Below are 19,500 nucleotides of genomic sequence, written 5' to 3'. Positions count from 1 at the left end.
GGCCGCAATTTTCTCCCCCCTTTCCTAACCTAGGTGGTGGGTTCAAGTGCTAGTCTTTCGGATGAGACGAAAAACCGAGGTCCCTTCGTGTACACTACATTGGGGTGTGCACGTTAAAGATCCCACGATTGACAAAAGGGTCTTTCCTGGCAAAATTGTATAGGCATAGATAAAAATGTCCACCAAATACCCGTTTGACTTGGAATAAAGGCCGTGAAAGGTGAATGCTCGCCTAATAGGCTACTGAGCTTTACTGGCCGATGTGAATGCGTTATATATTGTGTGTAAAAAATGTCTGTTTGTCTGTCTGTCTGTAAAAAATTCCATTTCAAACGGCAGAAATTAATATGTAAGCGCCTAGGGCTATATCTAGATTAGGCGCATAAAAATGATCACAATAATAATAATAATAATAAATGTATGAAGCTATCCTTCCGGGTGCAGGAATCTTTAGCCCTGGGTAATTTGGAACGAACGCCTACAAAAATGATGTTTAACATTCCAGTCAAATGGGACACACAGAAATGTTTCCTCAAAAACGGTTGAATTATCGAGAAAGATTAAACAGGGCAAAAAGTTTTGAAAGCACGAAGCTTTACGAAATTATTCAACTTGTTACTAAATTTGTGTTCTGTTGTTTGGTGTCCCTAATTAAATATTGAAAACAAATGAATAAATGAAAAGAAACAATGACAAAAAGACAACATACAAATAGATCTTCCCGTATTTAACTGCGTTTTATATTCAACGTTCAAGTTCGGTGAAACGTCGTACATGTACCGCTCTCAGCAACGTTTGTTTTTTTTCCTTTTCTTCATCCGTGTCTTTTCTGCGTATTATTTTTTCTCTCTTTCTTTTTAACAAAAGAAAAAAAATGCCTTAAAGTAATTCTTTTCCCTACACAACTGCATTACAAAATACAAGGAAAAGCAAGTCCCACACAAAAAATCCTGAGTCATCCCAAGCTAACAAATGACGCTCCCATAAAGCGTCGCGGAGGCCTCGATCCCATCAAATTTATTTCGCTCCCCTACCAGGTCTTTAGTTTATGAATTCCAAATTGGCCACGGGTGGTTGCCCACGCTTCCCAACTTCGGGTCGACTCTTACAATAGGGGTACCCGGCCTGAATCGTTTCGTCAGTGCCATCTCAACACACTGGCAATACCCGCTATTGTGGTCTGCTTGAGTTTTAAAGTGGTGGAAGTCTGTGGGAAAAAAGCTTCTTTTATTTGTGTGTATGGTTCGTTTTGCGTGTGTCTTTCCTGTTGCTACACAGTCAACGTTTTAACGTCATTTTTTTTTGTTTCGCTCGATTTCTTTTTCATAGTCTTTATTGTTTAGTTCTGATGTTCTCAAAACACCTTTTTGTTGTTGTGGTTCTCTATTTGTGTTTGTATGTTTTTCTTTACTTCCTTTTTAATATTTTCGATTAATTTGTTTTAAGCACATTGTCAACTCTGTACTTTTTTCACGGTCATTTTTTTCAAACTATTTTCCCCTTTTTACACATTACACAAACTATACTACCTTTCCATCGTGGTAATTTTGAATTATTTGTATTAGTTAACATTTATTGAGATACATTATAATGTATTAATAATTGATACGAGTATTTACAAGAGAGTGTATGTTATACCATGGCGCCAACAAAGAGCGTTATTCTGACTTGAATCAACATAATCTATAGTGAAATTACTACAAGCATGCAATCATCTTCATATCTGTATGGGTGAGAGCCTCTTTAAGCCGACCGGATAAATTCAAGCCAACTATGGCAGTCTTTAAAAAAGCGGGTACATAAAAGCGGGTGGCGAAGGGGTTCGGGGTACACGTTTACTGACAGGGACCTTTTAACGGGTGGCCACCAGGTGGGGTGGCGGAGATCATATCAACTTTATCCCAGCCGACAACACTGCTCCTACAAATGGATGTGATATGAATTTTATCACCCTGCGCTGTGCTCCATGTTACATCAAAGTCGGACAGGAAAGTAGTCCTTTCTGTGTCGAGTTTTTGATCTTTGCTTGCTTGCTTCGAATTTGATTGAAGTTTTGACTCATCTTCGTAGATTGACAAGATTGTATCAGTTTTTCGAGCCGATCGGAGATGAAAGAAACTCACAGTGACTTCCGTAATAACCATTTCTTTTCCCAACATAAAGGATCAAAGCGAACGGAAAGACCAGGACGTACGAGAGTAATATTCATTCCCAATCACCCTTAATTTTGAAATAAACGGGGACTGTTTACCTCTTTCTTTGTTTGCTTTTGTCGTGCAGGTAAAATTGCCCAGCATTTAGTGAATAAAAAACCACTCCCGCTTCATATGTCCAGCCAATTGTGCACAGATGCACACACAAAGAAACTGTGCCTGAGAGCATAGAAACTGTGCCTGTGATTGCATTATGTGTGTGCCGCTGATGCCTAGACACCGCCACAATATACGTACGAACACGCATTACTCTAAAAATAAGAATCAACAAAGAATTATTTTGTTTGTGCGTGTTCTGTCTTCTTTCTTTCTCTTCTTCTTTAAATATAACTTGGGTTTTCGCACTATTTTGCCTGGCCAATGTTTATTCATATTTTACATGTTCATGAAAGTACATTGCATGACATAAGATGAAAACAACGGCTAATGGTGGTGTCTTTAAACACATGTGCAAGAGGAACATGGCAGACAGTCAAACATGGCAGACAGTCAAACATGGCAGACAGTCAAACATGGCAGACAGTCAAACATGGCAGACAGTCAAACATGGCAGACAATCAAGCCCTTATACAGTAAGCAAAAACAGTCAGTAAGTTTAACACAAAATATCATCCAAATTTAGAAGATTTATTTTTTATTTTTTACCATTATCTTTTGTTTTTGCTTTGTTCTGAGTTGTTCGTAGCCCATACAGCCAGCTTAGTGTAGTAGACTTCGGGAAGTTGACTTCGACCTATTAATAAGAGGCGGTCTGGCACCGAGTCAACTCTGCATTTCCCCAGTTCCAAGCCTTCATCTTTACGGCTGTTGTCGTCCTAGTCTAGTGACAGTCACTGGTTTCACGCGTGGCTGACCGCTGGACCGGCAGATGACTATCATGGTCACGGATCAAAGAGCACCGACCACAACACAGGTGAACAGGTAAACAACGGTGTGCAAACTTGCCCAAGCATGAAACAGCGCGGCAATGGCTGGACTGTCAATTTACAGCTACGAGCACTTTCCTGTTAATTAGTTTAATTGTTGTTTTCGTGCTCATATATTCTAGTCCTCAGACTGGTGGTTGTTCATTGGTATTTTTCCCTCGTAAAAAAACTGGATAAACTTTCCTGTTAATTAGTTAAAATGTTGTTTTCGTACTACATGTAATAATAAAGTTTATATGTAGACTAAATAAACAGTGGTGCCTTTGTTTTTGAATACAAAGCGATACACTTTCCTGATAACACATTAATTTACAAATTGTTTTTGTGCTAATAATTGTGTCTGTATAGTGGTTAAAAGCTGTGCTTTGAACCCCCCCCCCCCCCAATCGCGTTGTTTATTAGAACGGAAGATGAAAGGAACACAATTCGGATTGAACTAGACTCTCAAATGGAATGTGGTTACTGCCACTTGATATGTAAAAAGTCTAGTTTGCATTGAATAAAGCAGAAATTTGAAAGTTGTTGACGATGATAACTTCTCAGTGAATTACAGGATGATCGGAACTAACAGAAAAGTGTCAGTAAGATTGGACGGTTTAGATTCTTTATTAATCGGCGGTAAATTTTAACCCAAACGAAACCCCACACAAGATGTGTAAATGGTGGGTAAGAAAATACCCAGAAGGTAGCCAGTCCACAACTTTTACGAGAAAGGAACACAGAACAAAATCAAAACTCACACGTACACAAAAACAACAACATCAAACAAACAAACAACTCGACAAACAACCAAACCAACCAAACAGCATACAAATCAACAAAACAACAAACCAACCCAATCTAAACACACAAGCAACTCTCCCGAAAAATATTCAGCACCAAAAAGGAACTTAAAAACCCTAGACAAAAAAAAAAAACCAAAAACCAAACAAACAAACAAAACAAAGGCAGAAAATGCAAATAAAAATAATTCAAAACAAAGAAGCGATTCTGACCTGTTTATGGAGCTGACACTTGGTACGTTTTCATTGGAGCATACGTTCTCGGTCAGCAGCCTGTCTCGGATTTCCCAAGCGAACATGGTTGGGTTGTCGACCTTGTAGCGAGCTATGGCGTCCACCACTTTAGGGGTCGCCACTTTCGGTTTGGACCCGCCGATGACCCCTGGTTTGATGGATCCAGTCTCATAGTATCTGCAGACATAGCGAAAAGAAATTGTGTTTTAAAGGGAAAATATGAAGGAAATATATATAACAACAACACTTTCAGCAACAGGTACAAAGCGAGCAACAGAAACACAAACATCGACAAAAACAAAACAAAACAAAACAAAACAACAACAACAACAACAACAACAACAACAACAACAACAACAACAACAACAACAACAACAATTTGTTATTTATAAGTGTCTTAATGATTTTTCTTCTTTCCTTCATGTATTTCTCTATACGCTGCATCTCCCTTCACTGTGGATGAGGTCGATAGTAGTTTTAAGATATGTCCTGTTGGCACCTCTAAATTCATTTCCATTTCTATGTTTGCAACTCTGTTGGAGTCAACTATAAAACTCTTCTTACCCCTGATTGTAAAATTTCTAAAACAAACGTTTTAAACGCGAGTGGCTCAGTTTTTAATTTCTAATTTTTTTAAAATGTTCATTGTGTACATTGTAAAACATGACAATAGAGAAACAACTCAATAAGTCTGGTTTACGCGTATTTTTCTGTTTTAAAATGCAATACACGAATTTCCAATAAGCGCACTTTTTACCGTTTCCAAAATGTACTTCAAAGCCGAATACACAAAAGAACCATGTACACGGACAGAGGATATATTTTCATGGAAAATTTCCTAAATAAATTATCATTTAATTAATATACTTACCCGAATCACATTAGCATTGAGTCACCTGAGATGCTTATCACTGAAAAACGCTTACCCGGCTAAAGAATTTAAAGGGAAGCAACCCCATCACCAAAACGAAAGTGAAAGTAGCTTTGGTAATGGGCCAGTACACCGGGAGTTACCTCCCATACGGGTGTATGCCACGTCACTTCCTCTAGGAACACGTGCCTATTATCATACGGCTTTAAAAAATCTTAAAACCATAAGCGGGGCAGGTGGGAGGGAATACAGTATGTGATTCGGGTAAGTATATTAATTAAATGATAATTTATTTAGGAAATTTTCCATTTAATATCATATTCTTACTCCGAATCACATTAGCAGATAACATCAACAAGGCGGTGGGCTAGAAATGAATCAAAACTCACCATCAAGTTCTGGACAGGAACTGGCCTGCTGCTATGAGCGCTGGAAGGCCTCTGGAGCCATCCTGTCGAAGAGCTGTGACGTCCCGAAGATAAAAGTTTATGAAAACATCTTCGGAACGCCAATACGCAGTTGTCAGCACCTCCTCTAGACGTCTGGAGCGCAGAACTGCCAGAGAGGATGCCCACGCCCTCGTCTCATGGGCTCGGGCCGAGTCAAGTGGCAAGGAGGGCATAACCCCCCCCCTCTTTGTGCGCCTCCACTCATAAGCCTGCTTGATGAGCGAGGACACCCACCGGGCCAACGTTACCTTCGACAAATCTTTCTCGCGCCTAGTAAGGAGAGAGATAAACAACAACTTCTGAGAACTAGACCGAATCGGCTGAGTCCGGGCTAAGTACAGACGAAGTGCCCTCACAGGGCAATTGACCGAATCGGGGTCACCCGGGGCCAACGCGCTGGTCAGAGCCTTAACTCTAACCAGCGGAGAGGCCTGCCCCGGAGACTGATTCTTGGCCAGGAAATCAGGCCGGAAACGCAAAGATGCGGAACCGTCCGGCTCAAAGGAGATATCTCCAGGCTGACCCGACAGGGCGTGGACCTCGCTACCCCGTCGGGCCGTAGCCAACAAAAGGAGAAACAGCGCTTTGCGAGTGACATTGAACAGACTGGCCTCGCTTAAAGGCTCAAAATCCGCAGAACGAAGGAATTCCAGGATTAAAAACAAGTCCCACTTGGGAGCGGGCAAACGAGCTTTAGCTTCCTTAAGAGCAGCCCCTTTAATGACTGCAGCTATAACGCCCCCGACTCGAACAGAACGACCAATCTGCTGAAGAGTCGCCGAGATAGCGGAGCGCCGGACCCTCAACGAGGAGACTGAGGCGCCCTGTGAAGACATGAAAGAGAGGTGGTTAGCGACCTGAATAGAGCGCGGAGCCACCGAACTCACCCCTCTAGCTGAACACCAGGCAGTCCATGCCTTCCAGTGGGAAGCATAAACTGAAGAGGTGGACGCTCTATGCGAGCGAGCCACCAAGTCCAGAGTCAAAGACGATGCCCCAGAGCGCTTCAGCGAGTCCCGAACAACTTCCACACGTGAAGCTTCAGAAGACTGGGCTCTTCGTGTGGAATGCCTGTTCGGGGCTGCACTAGTTCCCCTCGCACGAGTGCGAGAGGAATGGGGGGCCCTTGGGCAAGCCGAAGAAGATCTGGAAACCAGACCTGCGACGGCCACAGAGGAGCGACCAGAAGAAGAAGGGCCGGCTCCTCCATCTCCGCTTTCCGGATTACTCGGCTGAGTAACGGAAAGGGAGGAGTCTGAAGATCTGTATGTGCCCCCCAACCCTCCCTGGACGCATCTGTAAAGAGGTCCAGGTCGGGGAGGGGCACGACGATCGGAACACCTCTGCAGACCCACTCCGTGTGCAACCACGGAAGGGTCGCAGACTGGAACCATCCCTGCAAAGGGATGAGGGCGTCCCAGTCCACCAGAGGAGAGTCCACAAACGGCTTCAGCGCGAACTGAAGCGGACATTTGTGGACCCGGCCCAGTGAAACCAGAAGAGCCATAGACTCCATCTGCCCCAAGATGGAGGCGAGCGAGCGGATGGAAGCCATCAGGAGAGGTAAAGTGGAGCGAATCTGAGCTTGGAGCTTGTCCACCCTTCTCTGAGAAGGCTGGACAGTCCAAGCGACCGTGTCGAAAGACATCCCCAGATAAGTGAATGTCTGTGACGGGGCCAGCTCCGACTTTACCCGGTTGATCGAGAACCCCAACCAGTTGGATTCTCGAAGAACCGTCAGGGTATCCTGCGAACAGCCGCTCTGGGACTGGTTCATGATGAGCCAGTCGTCCAGATAAGCCCGCAGACGGATACCCTGGGACCTCACCAGTGCACAGACCTGTCTCACCACCATGGTGAAAATCCACGGTGCGAGAGACAGCCCGAAAGGGAGTGCGCGAAACTGGTAGATCTGATCTCCCCACCGGAAACGAAGCCATTTCCGGTCGGTCGGATGCATAAGAATGTGAAAGTATGCGTCCGTGAGATCGATCGAGGTCACCCAGTCTCCTGGGCGGAGAGAGTCTCGGACAGAGGCTGGCGTCTCCATCTTGAATTTTATCTCCCTCAAGAAAGTATTGAGGAGAGATAAATCCAACACGGGACGCCATCCTCCTGATGCTTTGGGAACAGCGACCAGACGCCCGTAAAATCCCAGGGAGCTGTGGACCCGAACTCTCTCCACCGCGCCCTTCTGCTCCAGGGAGGCAATTTCCGACTGCAAGACGGAACGTGCTTCCTGCGAGAAGGGGGGCTTGAACCGCGGAGGCACTCGGGTAAGAGGCGTCTTTTCCTCCCGCCAGAGTAGACGGAAGCCCGAACTCACCACTCCCACAATCCATTGGCTGTCTACTACCGACATCCAACGAGAAAGTGCCCGGGAGGGGCCTCCCGCCATCACCAAGGTGGAGGGCGGGAGGGAGGTGAGATCGGGAGCGCTTCATTGGGGGTGTGGCTTACTTCCAGAGCCGCCACGCCCCCTCCCCGATGCCGTCCTCTTCTTCCCACCACGAGCGGCCGGCGAAGCCTGCCGCTTCTGAGCTGGCTTGGGGTTAGACGATGTCTGAGCCTGCTTCTGTTTAGAAGGCTGAGACTGTTTCACCCCCTTCAGAGTGTAGTCAAGGAACTGACTGTCCTTATTTGACTGAATCTCCTTCTGTCTGGCATCCAGTGCCAGCGGACAGAAGAGAGACTCCTCTGAGACCGGGGAGACTCTCAAGGTCTCCCTAGTAGCCAGCTCCGTGAATTGGGACTGCGAGAGGAAGAGATCCCTCCTGCAGAGTACCGCTTGGGTGTACTGCAGGGAGGAAAGACGCAATTGTTCCTCATTGACCTTGGCCAATGCGGTCAAAAGCGCAGAGACATCGTCCGCATTCTGTTCTTCACTGAGAGTGAAAGGAACTAGCGAATCGGTCAATGCCCGAGACAGAGCCCGAACGAGAGTCTCCGCAATGGAGGACAGTTCGATCTGCCGACGTCCAACCTCCTCAGCAGAGAGGAGGGAAGCCTCGGAAACCGGCAAAACCGAATCACGCTTGATCGGTTTAGTCAGAAGAGGCAGCAATTCCCGGGAAACCGGAAGAGTAGCCCTAGGGAGTGCAAAAGACGCCAGCCAATTCTGGCTCTGATTGGGCATGCCAAGCTTCCTATTGGCCGTAGGCACGAAGGAAAAGGCTTGGGCAGCTGAAGCCACCCACTGCTGAGCTGATTCCGGAACTGGACCAAAAGGAAGCAGTAACGGAACAGGCACTGGCCGAATACCACTCCCCGCATGTGCTGGACGAACCAGTGAATGCGAAAGTTGGTAAGCCACTGACGGAGACTCGGCGAACCGGAAGGAAGAAACATCCTCCTGTGCCGGCCGGAAGTCCGCCATGGCAGAAGGAACGAATGATGCGGAAGAGTCCGCAGCCACCACCCCTTCAGGAAAATAACGAGACGTTACTTCCGCCGCGACGTCAAGAACAGACTTGAGCTTCGACGGAAACACGCCCCGCGACTCCTCGCTGACCACTGATGGAGCATCAGAATAGTCACACGTGGAACCATGACCGAAGTCACCAGTTCCGGAAGCAGAAGCATGCCCTGGCAAACCGGAAACCGGAAAAGCCTGAGCACTAACGTCATCCTGCCGCCCAAAACCCTGTGAAGGTAAAGGGTAAGCAGGACGACCATCCGCAAAAACCGGAGCTGGATGAGCTGACGTCACTCCCCCGACTGAGTGGAGTGATGCCTGCTCAAGCCTAGGCGCTTGAAAGCCGGAAGGCGCACGCTGTAATCCACTATCTGGTATCCGGAAGGAACCACCAGAAGAGGAAGAAGCGTTTCCGGCCGAAACCGGAAGTGTAGTCAACGGAACCGCAAAAAGCGGAAGTGAAGACTGCACTGGTTGACTTCGCGATCCGGAAGGACCGGAAGTCAGTGAATACTCCATCCTGCCGCGACCGCCGTAGCGTGCCGGAGCGGACGGATCATCACTTCCGGCAAGTGCCGGAAATGCGGCAGTCGAAACCGACTGCCGCCGCTGTTCGAACAAGTCCGGGGCCTCGTAGGTTATCGCCGGAAATGAAAGATCAGCAAGGTATCGGTCGTGACCCGATGCGAAAGAGCTGTCCCCCGAAGGAGAACGTCCAGGCGCCTCACGAGGGCTATCGGACCAGCTCTGCTTACCAACCGACGCTGAAGAGGGAGGACGCTGCTCCAAGCCGGAAGTGGAGGACAAAGACACGGAAGCCAATGCCCGGACGTCACTGCCAGATGCCGGAAACGCCGAACTGCTGGCGACGGAACGCTGAAATTCTGCCTGCACCAAGCTGCGGATTTCTGGAACCAGTGACTTTAACAGAGAGGAAACCAACGCACCTTGTCCAGGTGCTAACAAAGAAGACGAAGTCTCCGATGTAGAGACAGGTGCAGAAGTAACAGTAGCGCTAGGCGCCGCAAAAGAAGCAGAAGTAGTAACAGCGCTAGGCGCCGAAATTGGTACAGCCAACAAAGTGTTACGCTCTTGGTCTGTAACAAGTAACGTTGCTTTGGAAGAGGAAGACTTAGCCTTAATTTTCCCCTTGGGGTCCGACTTGCCACGGCGCTTGTCTGAATCAGACATGTTGACAACAACACGTGGCAACGCGAAAAAATTTACTGAAACATCAGTCTAAACGACTGGAAAATTCAGTAAACACACGCACTAATGCGTTAACAAATACTATAGCTAAACTTGCCCCACAAGCAGAGGCACGGAGAGCTACAAACAAAGTCACACGAGCTAGAAAACTAACTCACACAACAAAATGGCGACACGCAAGACACTGACACAAACGTCAACAACACGTGGCAAAGTAAAAAGATTTACTGAAACGTAAGTCAAAACGACTGAAAACACAGTAAACACACACGCTTACGCGTCAACAAAATACTAAAGCTACACTTGCCCAAACAGAAAGAGGGCACGCAGAGCTACTAGCAAAGTCACACGAGTTAGCTAACTAACTCACACAACAAAATGGCGAAACACGCAAGTCACTGACACACAAGTCCGTAAAAAACGGACAACGTACAGTAACGAAACAGCGCAAACAACCAACAACAAACGGGAACGAGCTCACCAAACTGTAGGCAAGGCGAGCAGACAAGCTGGGTAACGTGGCCGGCGGGTGTCACTCAAACACACAAGGTCAGCCACAGAGCGTCAAAAAGTGAACCGTCCTCTCCGAGGTGAAAAAGACGTATGATAATAGGCACGTGTTCCTAGAGGAAGTGACGTGGCATACACCCGTATGGGAGGTAACTCCCGGTGTACTGGCCCATTACCAAAGCTACTTTCACTTTCGTTTTGGTGATGGGGTTGCTTCCCTTTAAATTCTTTAGCCGGGTAAGCGTTTTTCAGTGATAAGCATCTCAGGTGACTCAATGCTAATGTGATTCGGAGTAAGAATATGATATTAAATTTTGTTTTATGCTTTTCATTTGTATACACAGTACGATTTTCATCTAGCGAGTAAATCAATTTCTTTTATCTGGATCCGCTGAGGGGTGTTGTGGAGCGTTTACACAGATAATATCAACCCAGGCACGGAAACCCGACACCAAAATTAATGCGCAAGATGCTCTACGATCGATCAAACAAGTGATGCTGGCTTCAGTTTATGGCGGTAAAAATCAATGTCTGCATTAAATGTTTTCATTGTGGCGTACCGCACAACTCACAACCACCCTCCTCCCTCCCTTTCTTCTGCCACCCTCCCCCTTCTACATCATCTCTGTTGCTGTATGTGTGCCTCTCTCCTTGTCTCTGTCTCTCTCTGTTTCTCTCTTTCATTTCCAGTTCGTGTTGCACTCTCTCTCTCCCACTCTCTCTATAGTACACACATACACACACACACACACCCACACCCACACCCACCCACACACACCCACACCCACACACCAATGTATCTCTCTCACACAAACCTATATGCACACACAAACACACACACCAATGTATCTCTCTCACACAAACCTGTGCAGACACAAACACTCTCACTCTCTCTCTCTCTCTCTCTCTCTCTCTCTCTCTCCCTCTCTCCACCCCTCCTCGTGTATTGTGGAGGGTGCATTGTTATGCCGATGTTTATGAACTGGGGGGAGAAGAGGTGGCAGCATATGTGTGCATTGACAAGCGCCGCTACAGACAAGGGCCGCCCCCTGCGCGCCACTGTCACACGACTATCCTGCACGTGCAACTTTCTACAACACAAGGAGGTGGCCTCCCACGTTAAAGGCGGAGAGAGAAAGAGAACGAGAGAGGGACGCCTCAATTTTTATCTGGCACACTTTATATTAAAGAAAAGGAGAGGAAGTTAAACTGATAGAACCAATTAAAGTTTTACGAAAGAAAAAAATAATAAATGAAGCAGTGATTATCTTTTCGACATCAGCCTTCAAGCGAATTGTTAAGTTTGTGAGCAATTGGAGCCTAGAATTTCAAGCTAAAAACGAAAGTTAGGCGCCAAGGTAAATGTTTTGCATTAGCAACCAACTCAGTAGCCATTGAGAGAGCATAAATGACAGTTCATTATTGTTCCAAGTGGGGGCGGGCGACTCATCTTTGCTGGTTCGTAAATCTAATGTTTTTGGTATTTGTCACAAAATGCTGGCCTTATTTTTTGCGTACTGTGACGAAAGATTCGCAGCCAGGGAAAAGAATCGTCCCTTTGTCTCGTGCAGTGTAAACTCTTTGAAAACTTAATGGAAGGAGATACAATTCTGAACAGTTATAGAGAAACACCAAAAATATGCACTTTTTCTGAAATTCATCGACAACAATCGCTCGTTGATTGCGTGGGTCGGGTCTTTCTCTTTAACACTAACTATTCATGGCGACTTCAGACCAATATTGCCCACTTCAGACAGGACTGGCGTCTTCATCATCTCCGTGTCTCCATTCAACGCAGGTACAAGACATGAAAAGGGAGAGAAAAAAACAGAGGGAGAGAAAAAAACAGAGAGAGAGAGAGAGAGAGAGAGAGAGAGAGAGAGAGAGAGAGAGAGAGAGAGAGAGAGAGAGAGAGAGAGAGAGAGAGAGAGAGAGAGAGAGAGAGAGAGAGAGAGAGAGAGAGACAGAGGCAGAGACAGAGAGACAGAGAGAGCGGGACCTGTCAAAATATAAAGAAGTTGACATCAATTTTTGCCTTTCTCTCTCAAAAAGTCAGTACAAGAAAGCCAGGCCTTGCCTAAATATGTTCCCCTCCCCTCTCTTTCTCTCTATTTCTTTCTCTCCATCTCTGTTCATCGCTGCTCTTTTCTTTGGCTGCCTGAAAAGCCCGACCCCAGCACAGGACGGTGCGCCCAGCCCTCGACAAAGCTCGACCCGGGAAGGAACGAGCGACAGGCTGTAATTATGATAGCGCTACGACAAGGGGCCAAAGAATAGGGCTCGGGGGTGGGGGCTGCCTTGAAGGGATGGTGGAACGGCGTCGGAGGGTAACATGGGAAGGTAAAAAAAAAAAGGGGGGGAGGGGGTATGCGAAAACATGAAACAAAACAAAAAACATCACAACACCCAAAAAAGCCAACTACTTGTGTATAACACTCGATGGTAACGGCAAAGGCTAAATAAAGCCCAAAGTGATGCAAAGCGGCCTCTAAGCTTTGCGCTGTCAGTCCGTTTGAAGGAGGGAGACGGGAGTGACCGTGTGTTAGAGAAGAATGAAGACAAAAACTAGAAAAAGCCCCCCAGACATAACTACAAAATTATGACAAAAACATATATACGCCCTATTTTACACAGTCTATTTTCTTTCTGTCTCTCTGCACTAAATTTATCCTTGTTATGCTTTCCTGGTACAGTGCTCCCCATACGAAGCAAAATTGTGTCAAGAATACGTCATGCTGATAAATGAAACACATGAAAAAAACATCCACTCTATAATTATAAGCTATATTCAGTTGGGATCCGTTCTGCCATTCACACTGACAGACAAAGCTGTCATCGTGGTTTTTTGTCTCCAGCCTACATGCCATTGAAGCCCTTTGTTAATTGTACATGTGAATCGAATTTGACGTGTGTTTTTCCCCCATTCATACTCGCTGTCCTTTGGGGCTAGCCGCACGTCCTCATCATGCGTCTACGGTTAGCCGCGTGGTAAAATACACCGTTCTATCCCTCCTGTTCATGTGCACTATTTTTTTCTTTGGAGGAAGAGACCCATCCTGTGACCTAGATACACATTTTTTCGGCTGTTTGTGGTTTCATTGATGACATCAACGTCAAATTTGAGCCTTATAAAAGACGATGTTTGGGATCTATATTAGCGGAGGTAGACTTTAGCCCAAGACAAGCACACGACACTGATTGGTCGAGGCAATAGTCTATTAAACCTATCAAGAGAAGCCACAGACCTTATGTTTGTAAATACAGCCAGTCAAACGAGTTCTATAGAAGGTGATCATTTTGTATAGCCTGATAAAGCCAATAACAAATTCAAGCTTCAAATACGACACTCCATTAAAGCCAGCCCGTGCATAATAACACCAGATACTAATCATCTTCATTTCTGCCTTGAAATGAGTCTAAATAGAACACGCACAAAAGAGCAAGAACCATCCAACTGAAAAAAGATCGACGTATAAAAAGGACACTCTATATTTCTACAGCAGAAAGCTTGGCAAAATCGAGTGTGCATAGTGTAAAAGCAAAGAACACGACCAAGCCGATCACAGGCTTATGAACCACCCTTTCCATACAAACCTAGTCATTCGCTCACAAGATCAGGAAGCCATTGGGGAGAAGTAGGGAGAAGAAAAAAAGTTGACAGGGAATACAAAAAAAAAATGGCCAGGTCCGTTATTGAATGGGAGCTTTCTTGTCTGGGTGTTTCTCATTTCACTGCGTTTGTATTTCCGAGGCAGGCGCGGTATGAAACCGTACATTGACTGTCGTCCAAGTGAATCAACTGGCCGCTTGTAGTAACAAACAATATTTTGTTCAAAACCCCGTGAAATATACAGTCTGCTTTCGCCGAGAGGGCGCCGAGGGCTGGAGCACGTCACAATCGAGAGAGCGGAAGGTGAGTGCTGGGTGTATTCACAATCGTAGCTGAATTAGTTTCTTGTTGTCAGCTATTTGAATGGACTGGGTCTGACTTTCGCAGCAAATTGACTTGAAAATGTAATGAAGTGACACAAATATTTGCTGCAGTGTGTCAGCGTGTTTGTTGTGGCTTATTCATTGAGTTTGTAGGTTAGCAGGCTGCTTGCACTTCGTTAAGCAAATAGTTGCATGAACTTTGCGCACTCGAACTAGTTTATATTTGTACAGAACCGTACCATTTTGTGTGTGCAGAAAATCAAAGACGTGGGAAATAGAGGCAACTGGTTGTGTACAATACATAAGACAAACACTGCAAAAAGCATGAACGGAAATGGTGAACTGTAAGAAAGAAACAAGACGAAAAGCCCACCCATGCCGTTCCAGAATTAATCGTGTGATTCCTCTTTGCATGCGCTGTAAAAAGTTTGACATTTGCAAGTTTTCTAGCGCTGTCACTTTTTACATTTAGTCAAGTTTTGACTAAATGTTTTAACATAGAGGGGGAATCGAGACGAGGGTCGTGGTGTATGTGTATGTGTGTGTGTATGTGTGTGTGTGTGTGTGTGTGTGTGTGTGTGTGTGTGTGTGTGTGTGTGTGTGTGTGTGTGTGTGTGTGTGCGTGTGTGTGTGTGTAAAGCGATTCAGAGTGAACTACTGGACCGATCTTTATGACATTTTACATGAGAGTTCCTGGGTATAATATCCCCAGATGTTTTTTTCGTTTTTTGGAAAAATGTCTTTAATGACGTCATATCCGGCTTTTTGTAAAAGTTGAGGCGGCACTGTCACACCCTCATTTTTCAATCAAATTGATTGAAATTTTGGCCAAGCAATCTTCGACGAAGGCCGGACTTTGGTATTGCATTTCAGCTTGAATGCTTACAAATTGATTAATAACTTTGGTCATTAAAAATCTGAAAATTGTAATTAAAATTATTCTTTTATAAAACGATCCAACATTACGTTCATCTTATGCGTCATTATTTTCTGATTCCAAAAACATATAAATATGTTATATTCGGATTAAAAACAAGCTCTAAAAATTAAAAATATAAAAATTATGATTAAAATAAAATTTCCGGTATCGACTTAAAAACAATTTCATCTTATTCCTTGTCGATTCCTGATTCCAAAAACATATAGATATGTTTGGATTAAAAACACGCTCAGAAAGTTAAAACAAAGAGACGTACAGAAAAGCGTGCTATGCAGCACAGCGCAACCGCTACCGTGCTAAACAGGCTCGTCAATTTCACTGCATTCTACGGACTATCGTCATTGTGAAAAAATGCAGTGCGTTCAGTTTCATTCTGTGAGTTCCACAGCTTGACTAAATGTAGTAATTTCGCCTTACGCGACTTGTTTTTTTTTATTAAAATCATCGCATGGAACCCAAAACTAATTTGCTTTAGTTTACTCTTGTTTGTGTTGATTCCCCCCCCCCCCCCCCCGTTCGCGAATTCGCAGTGTAAGGAGTATCTAGATTCTATAGCTACATCTGAAGGAATGTTCAGTAAAACCATGGATTACGTTCCTGCTAAAACCTTGCAATATTCATGTTCCGTATCTGGAGCTTAGAATCTAAGCATGGTTGGTTTGGTTGTTGTTAGTTTTGTGTGTGATAAACTCAATGATGAAATCTACATTCCCCCCTTTCCTTTTGCCAAACTGGTACAAGGACAATCCCGTCCCTCCCCAACCCCCCCCCCCCCCCCCTCCTCCTCTCTCTTCCATCCCATGCTCGCCAATCCTACCCTTCTAAAAATTACAGTAAATCGCAAAATCGCTTCCAGGTCCTCGACTCCGGCAATTTTCTCCATTGCCTTCGTGCGATTAAGACAGGTAATGGTCTCTTCACACGCGAGAACGACAGCCGTGCGGATAACCACACTGAACTCCTAAGCCCTGGGACAGTGTGCACGAGAGACTGCAGAAATATTGAGTGTCGACTGAGACCTGGAGGTGCACCCAATGCCTTGTGTGGAGAAGTAACTGAGAGGTCCAGGAAAAAACCCTAGCTCTGTCACAATGAGATAATTGTTGAATTGACGAAAATTGGCTGCAAAGAATCGTGCATTGCAGTCTCCAAATGCAACGTGAGTCAAAATTGGTGTCCAGTGATATGCCAACACTGGTGTTCCAAACAAATGCGAATCTGATGTGCGTGTGTGTGTGTGTGTGTGTGTGTGTGTGTGTGTGTGTGTGTGTGTGTGTGTGTGTGTGTGAGAGAGAGAGAGAGAGAGAGAGAGAGAGAGAGAGATATTTCTTTTCCACTGTTGGATAAAACCCCTTTCATTCTTTGATTACAGAGAAGAAGACAGTATCTCAATTGCAATATTCAACCATTTTGTTGCAAAGTCTTGTGTCGTGGCGGTGAGTTTATCCCAAGCTGCAAAAGTTTGGGGAGATGCCGGAGCTGTTTAACATTGAGGAAGAAACACCAACCAAACAATATCTTTAAAGGTACCCCCCTCCCCCCCTACAAAACAAAAACAAACAAGTCGCGAAAGGCGAAATAACTACATTTAGTCAAGCTGTGGAACTCACAGAATGAAACTGAACGTAGTCCGCCGCTAGTGCAAAAGGCAGTGAAAGTGACGAGCCTGTTTGGCGCGGTAGCGGTTGCGCTGTGCTGCATAGCACGCTTTACTGTACCTCTCTTCGTTTTAACTTTCTGAGCGTGTTTTTAATCCAAACATATCATATCTATATGTTTTTGGAATTAGGAATAAGATGAAAGTGTTTTTAAATTGATTTGAAAAATTTAATTTTGATCATAATTTTTATATTTTTAATTTTCAGAGCTTGTTTTTAATCCAAATATAACATATTTATATGTTTTTGGAATCAGGAAATGATGAAGAATAAGATGAACGTAAATTTGGATCGTTTTATAAAATTTTTTTTTTTACAATTTTCAGATTTTTAATGACCAAAGTCATTAATTAATTTTTAAGCCACCAAGCTGAAATGCAATACCGAAGTCCGGCCTTCGTCGAAGATTGCTTGGCCAAAATTTCAATCAATTTGATTGAAAAATGAGGGTGTGACAGTGCCGCCTCAACTTTTACAAAAAGCCGGATATGACGTCATCAGACATTTATCGAAAAAATGAAAAAAAGGTCCAGGGATATCGTTCCCAGGAACTCTCATGTCAAATTTCATAAAGATCGGTCCAGTAGTTTAGTCTGAATCGCTCTACACACACACACGCACACACACACACACACACACACACACACACACACACACACACACATACACCACGACCCTCGTCTCGATTCTCCCTCTACGCTAAAACATTTAGTCAAAACTTGACTAAATGTAAAAACAAAACAAACACGTACATCCATACACAAGTCTAAAATTTAGTTCAAGTCCGCGTTTACTTCAGTTACGCACACAAACATACCTCATCTTTCCATGCATATTTTATACGGGGCCTCAACAGGGCGCGGCTACTCGATGACATCATGTCATTGGTATTCGCACTCCAATACAAAAACAATCAGTACTACCGCACTCTTTTCACTTTACGCTGGTTTATATGCGATCGTTTGTGATGAGTTCTTCATATCGTGCAAATGACCTCAGGAATGCGCTCGATAAGAACATCAAAATACCACACAGTTATTTTGATCTGGCCAGCCATCAAGGACATACATCTTACGGGATTGAGTTTCTAGACAAGTCATTTTCACTCAGAATCGAGGAGGGGGTGGGGCTGCGAGAGGGGGAGGGGAGCAGGAGGGGGAGGGGGGGGGGGGGGGGGGGGAATCCCGATGTCATCAGTCATGCATGTGTGCCACTCTTCAAACATAGGAAGATTTCAATTTCAATTTGGACATTTTTTCGGCACGCTGATTCATCTAATATCCCACTCTCTCTACACCCTTCCCCTTTACCTCTTTTTTTTTCTCACTACTTTTTTTTCTTCAAGTAATCCGTTCCCCAAATCCTCGAGCGCACAGCGTGAAATATCTGTCTTGCTTTAATTTCCACAACAGGTGGGCGAACGCAAGCCTACATAAAACATACGCAACAAACACGAGTCGCCCTTTACCCCCTCTATATATTTCTGTCTGTCTGTCTGTCTCTCTGTCACGTTCTCTCTCCCACTCGTTTTCCCTGTCAGGCTATGTCTCTGTCTGGCTCTTTGTTTCTCTCTATCTCTACTCTCTCTATCCCCCCTCCTCTCTCTCTCTTTCCCTCTCTCCTTCTCCTCTCTCTCCTTCTCTCTTCCTCTCTTTCTTTCTCTATCCTTCTCTCTTTTTCTCTCCTCTCTCTCCTCTCTCTCTCTCTCTCTCTCTCTCTCTCTCTCTCTCTCTCTCTCTCTCTCTCTCTCTCCCTCCCTCTCTCTCTCTCTCCCTCTCCTTCTCTCTCTCTTCCTGCCTCCCTCTCACTCTATTTCTTCTCAAGATTAAATCTCTGCCGAGGGTGGCTTCAGAAAACGGATTAACTATCCCCGACAACAGTTCTGGGGTCACAGGTTAAGGTTCATTACGGCGCGCGCAATGGCGTCTGATGCGCATGTCAGTTTGACGAGCACGTTCAACAGCGCGGGGTCGCTTTGAACATCGCCAGGTTACACGGAGTCAAGTTTACTATTGCGTCATCAAGTGTTTTTTCTTTCTTTCTGGTGAAGAAAGAAAAACATTGCCACGAGAAGAAAAAAAACTAAGGAAAGACAAAAAGAGTTCCGTGGGAAAAGTAGCCTTTTTGGGGTTTGCTCAGGAAAAATAATCCATGGACTTGCTCTGGACATTGTTTGTTTTTTCCTCGAGTGTTATGTTCCTGGTAGACGTTTTACTGCAATACCAGAAATATTGTCCAAAACTGACTGTCAGTAAATTTTCTTTACTTTTACTTCGCTACGTTATTCAATGGTACACAAAAGCCAACTTGATGTGACGTTGCATAAGAATAAACTAGAAAACCATTTGCCCAGAAATGAT

General features: G+C 44.9%; 1 protein-coding gene across 7 annotated transcripts in view; it reads right to left on the bottom strand.

The window, feature by feature from the left end:
* The window catches only part of LOC138957746 (paired box protein Pax-5-like), a 255,055-nt gene that overhangs the window by 64,790 nt on the left and 170,765 nt on the right, over positions 1–19,500 (bottom strand). For all 7 annotated transcript variants that reach the window (XM_070328817.1, XM_070328820.1, XM_070328826.1 and 4 more), the window contains one exon: positions 4,135–4,332. In XM_070328817.1, the coding sequence (XP_070184918.1) occupies positions 4,135–4,332 (198 nt within the window). The remainder of the gene's footprint in view (positions 1–4,134; positions 4,333–19,500) is intronic.

Source organism: Littorina saxatilis, linkage group LG2 (genome assembly GCF_037325665.1).
Source record: "Littorina saxatilis isolate snail1 linkage group LG2, US_GU_Lsax_2.0, whole genome shotgun sequence".
Classification (NCBI taxonomy): domain Eukaryota; kingdom Metazoa; phylum Mollusca; class Gastropoda; order Littorinimorpha; family Littorinidae; genus Littorina; species Littorina saxatilis.
This window is presented reverse-complemented; position numbering and strand designations above follow the sequence as displayed.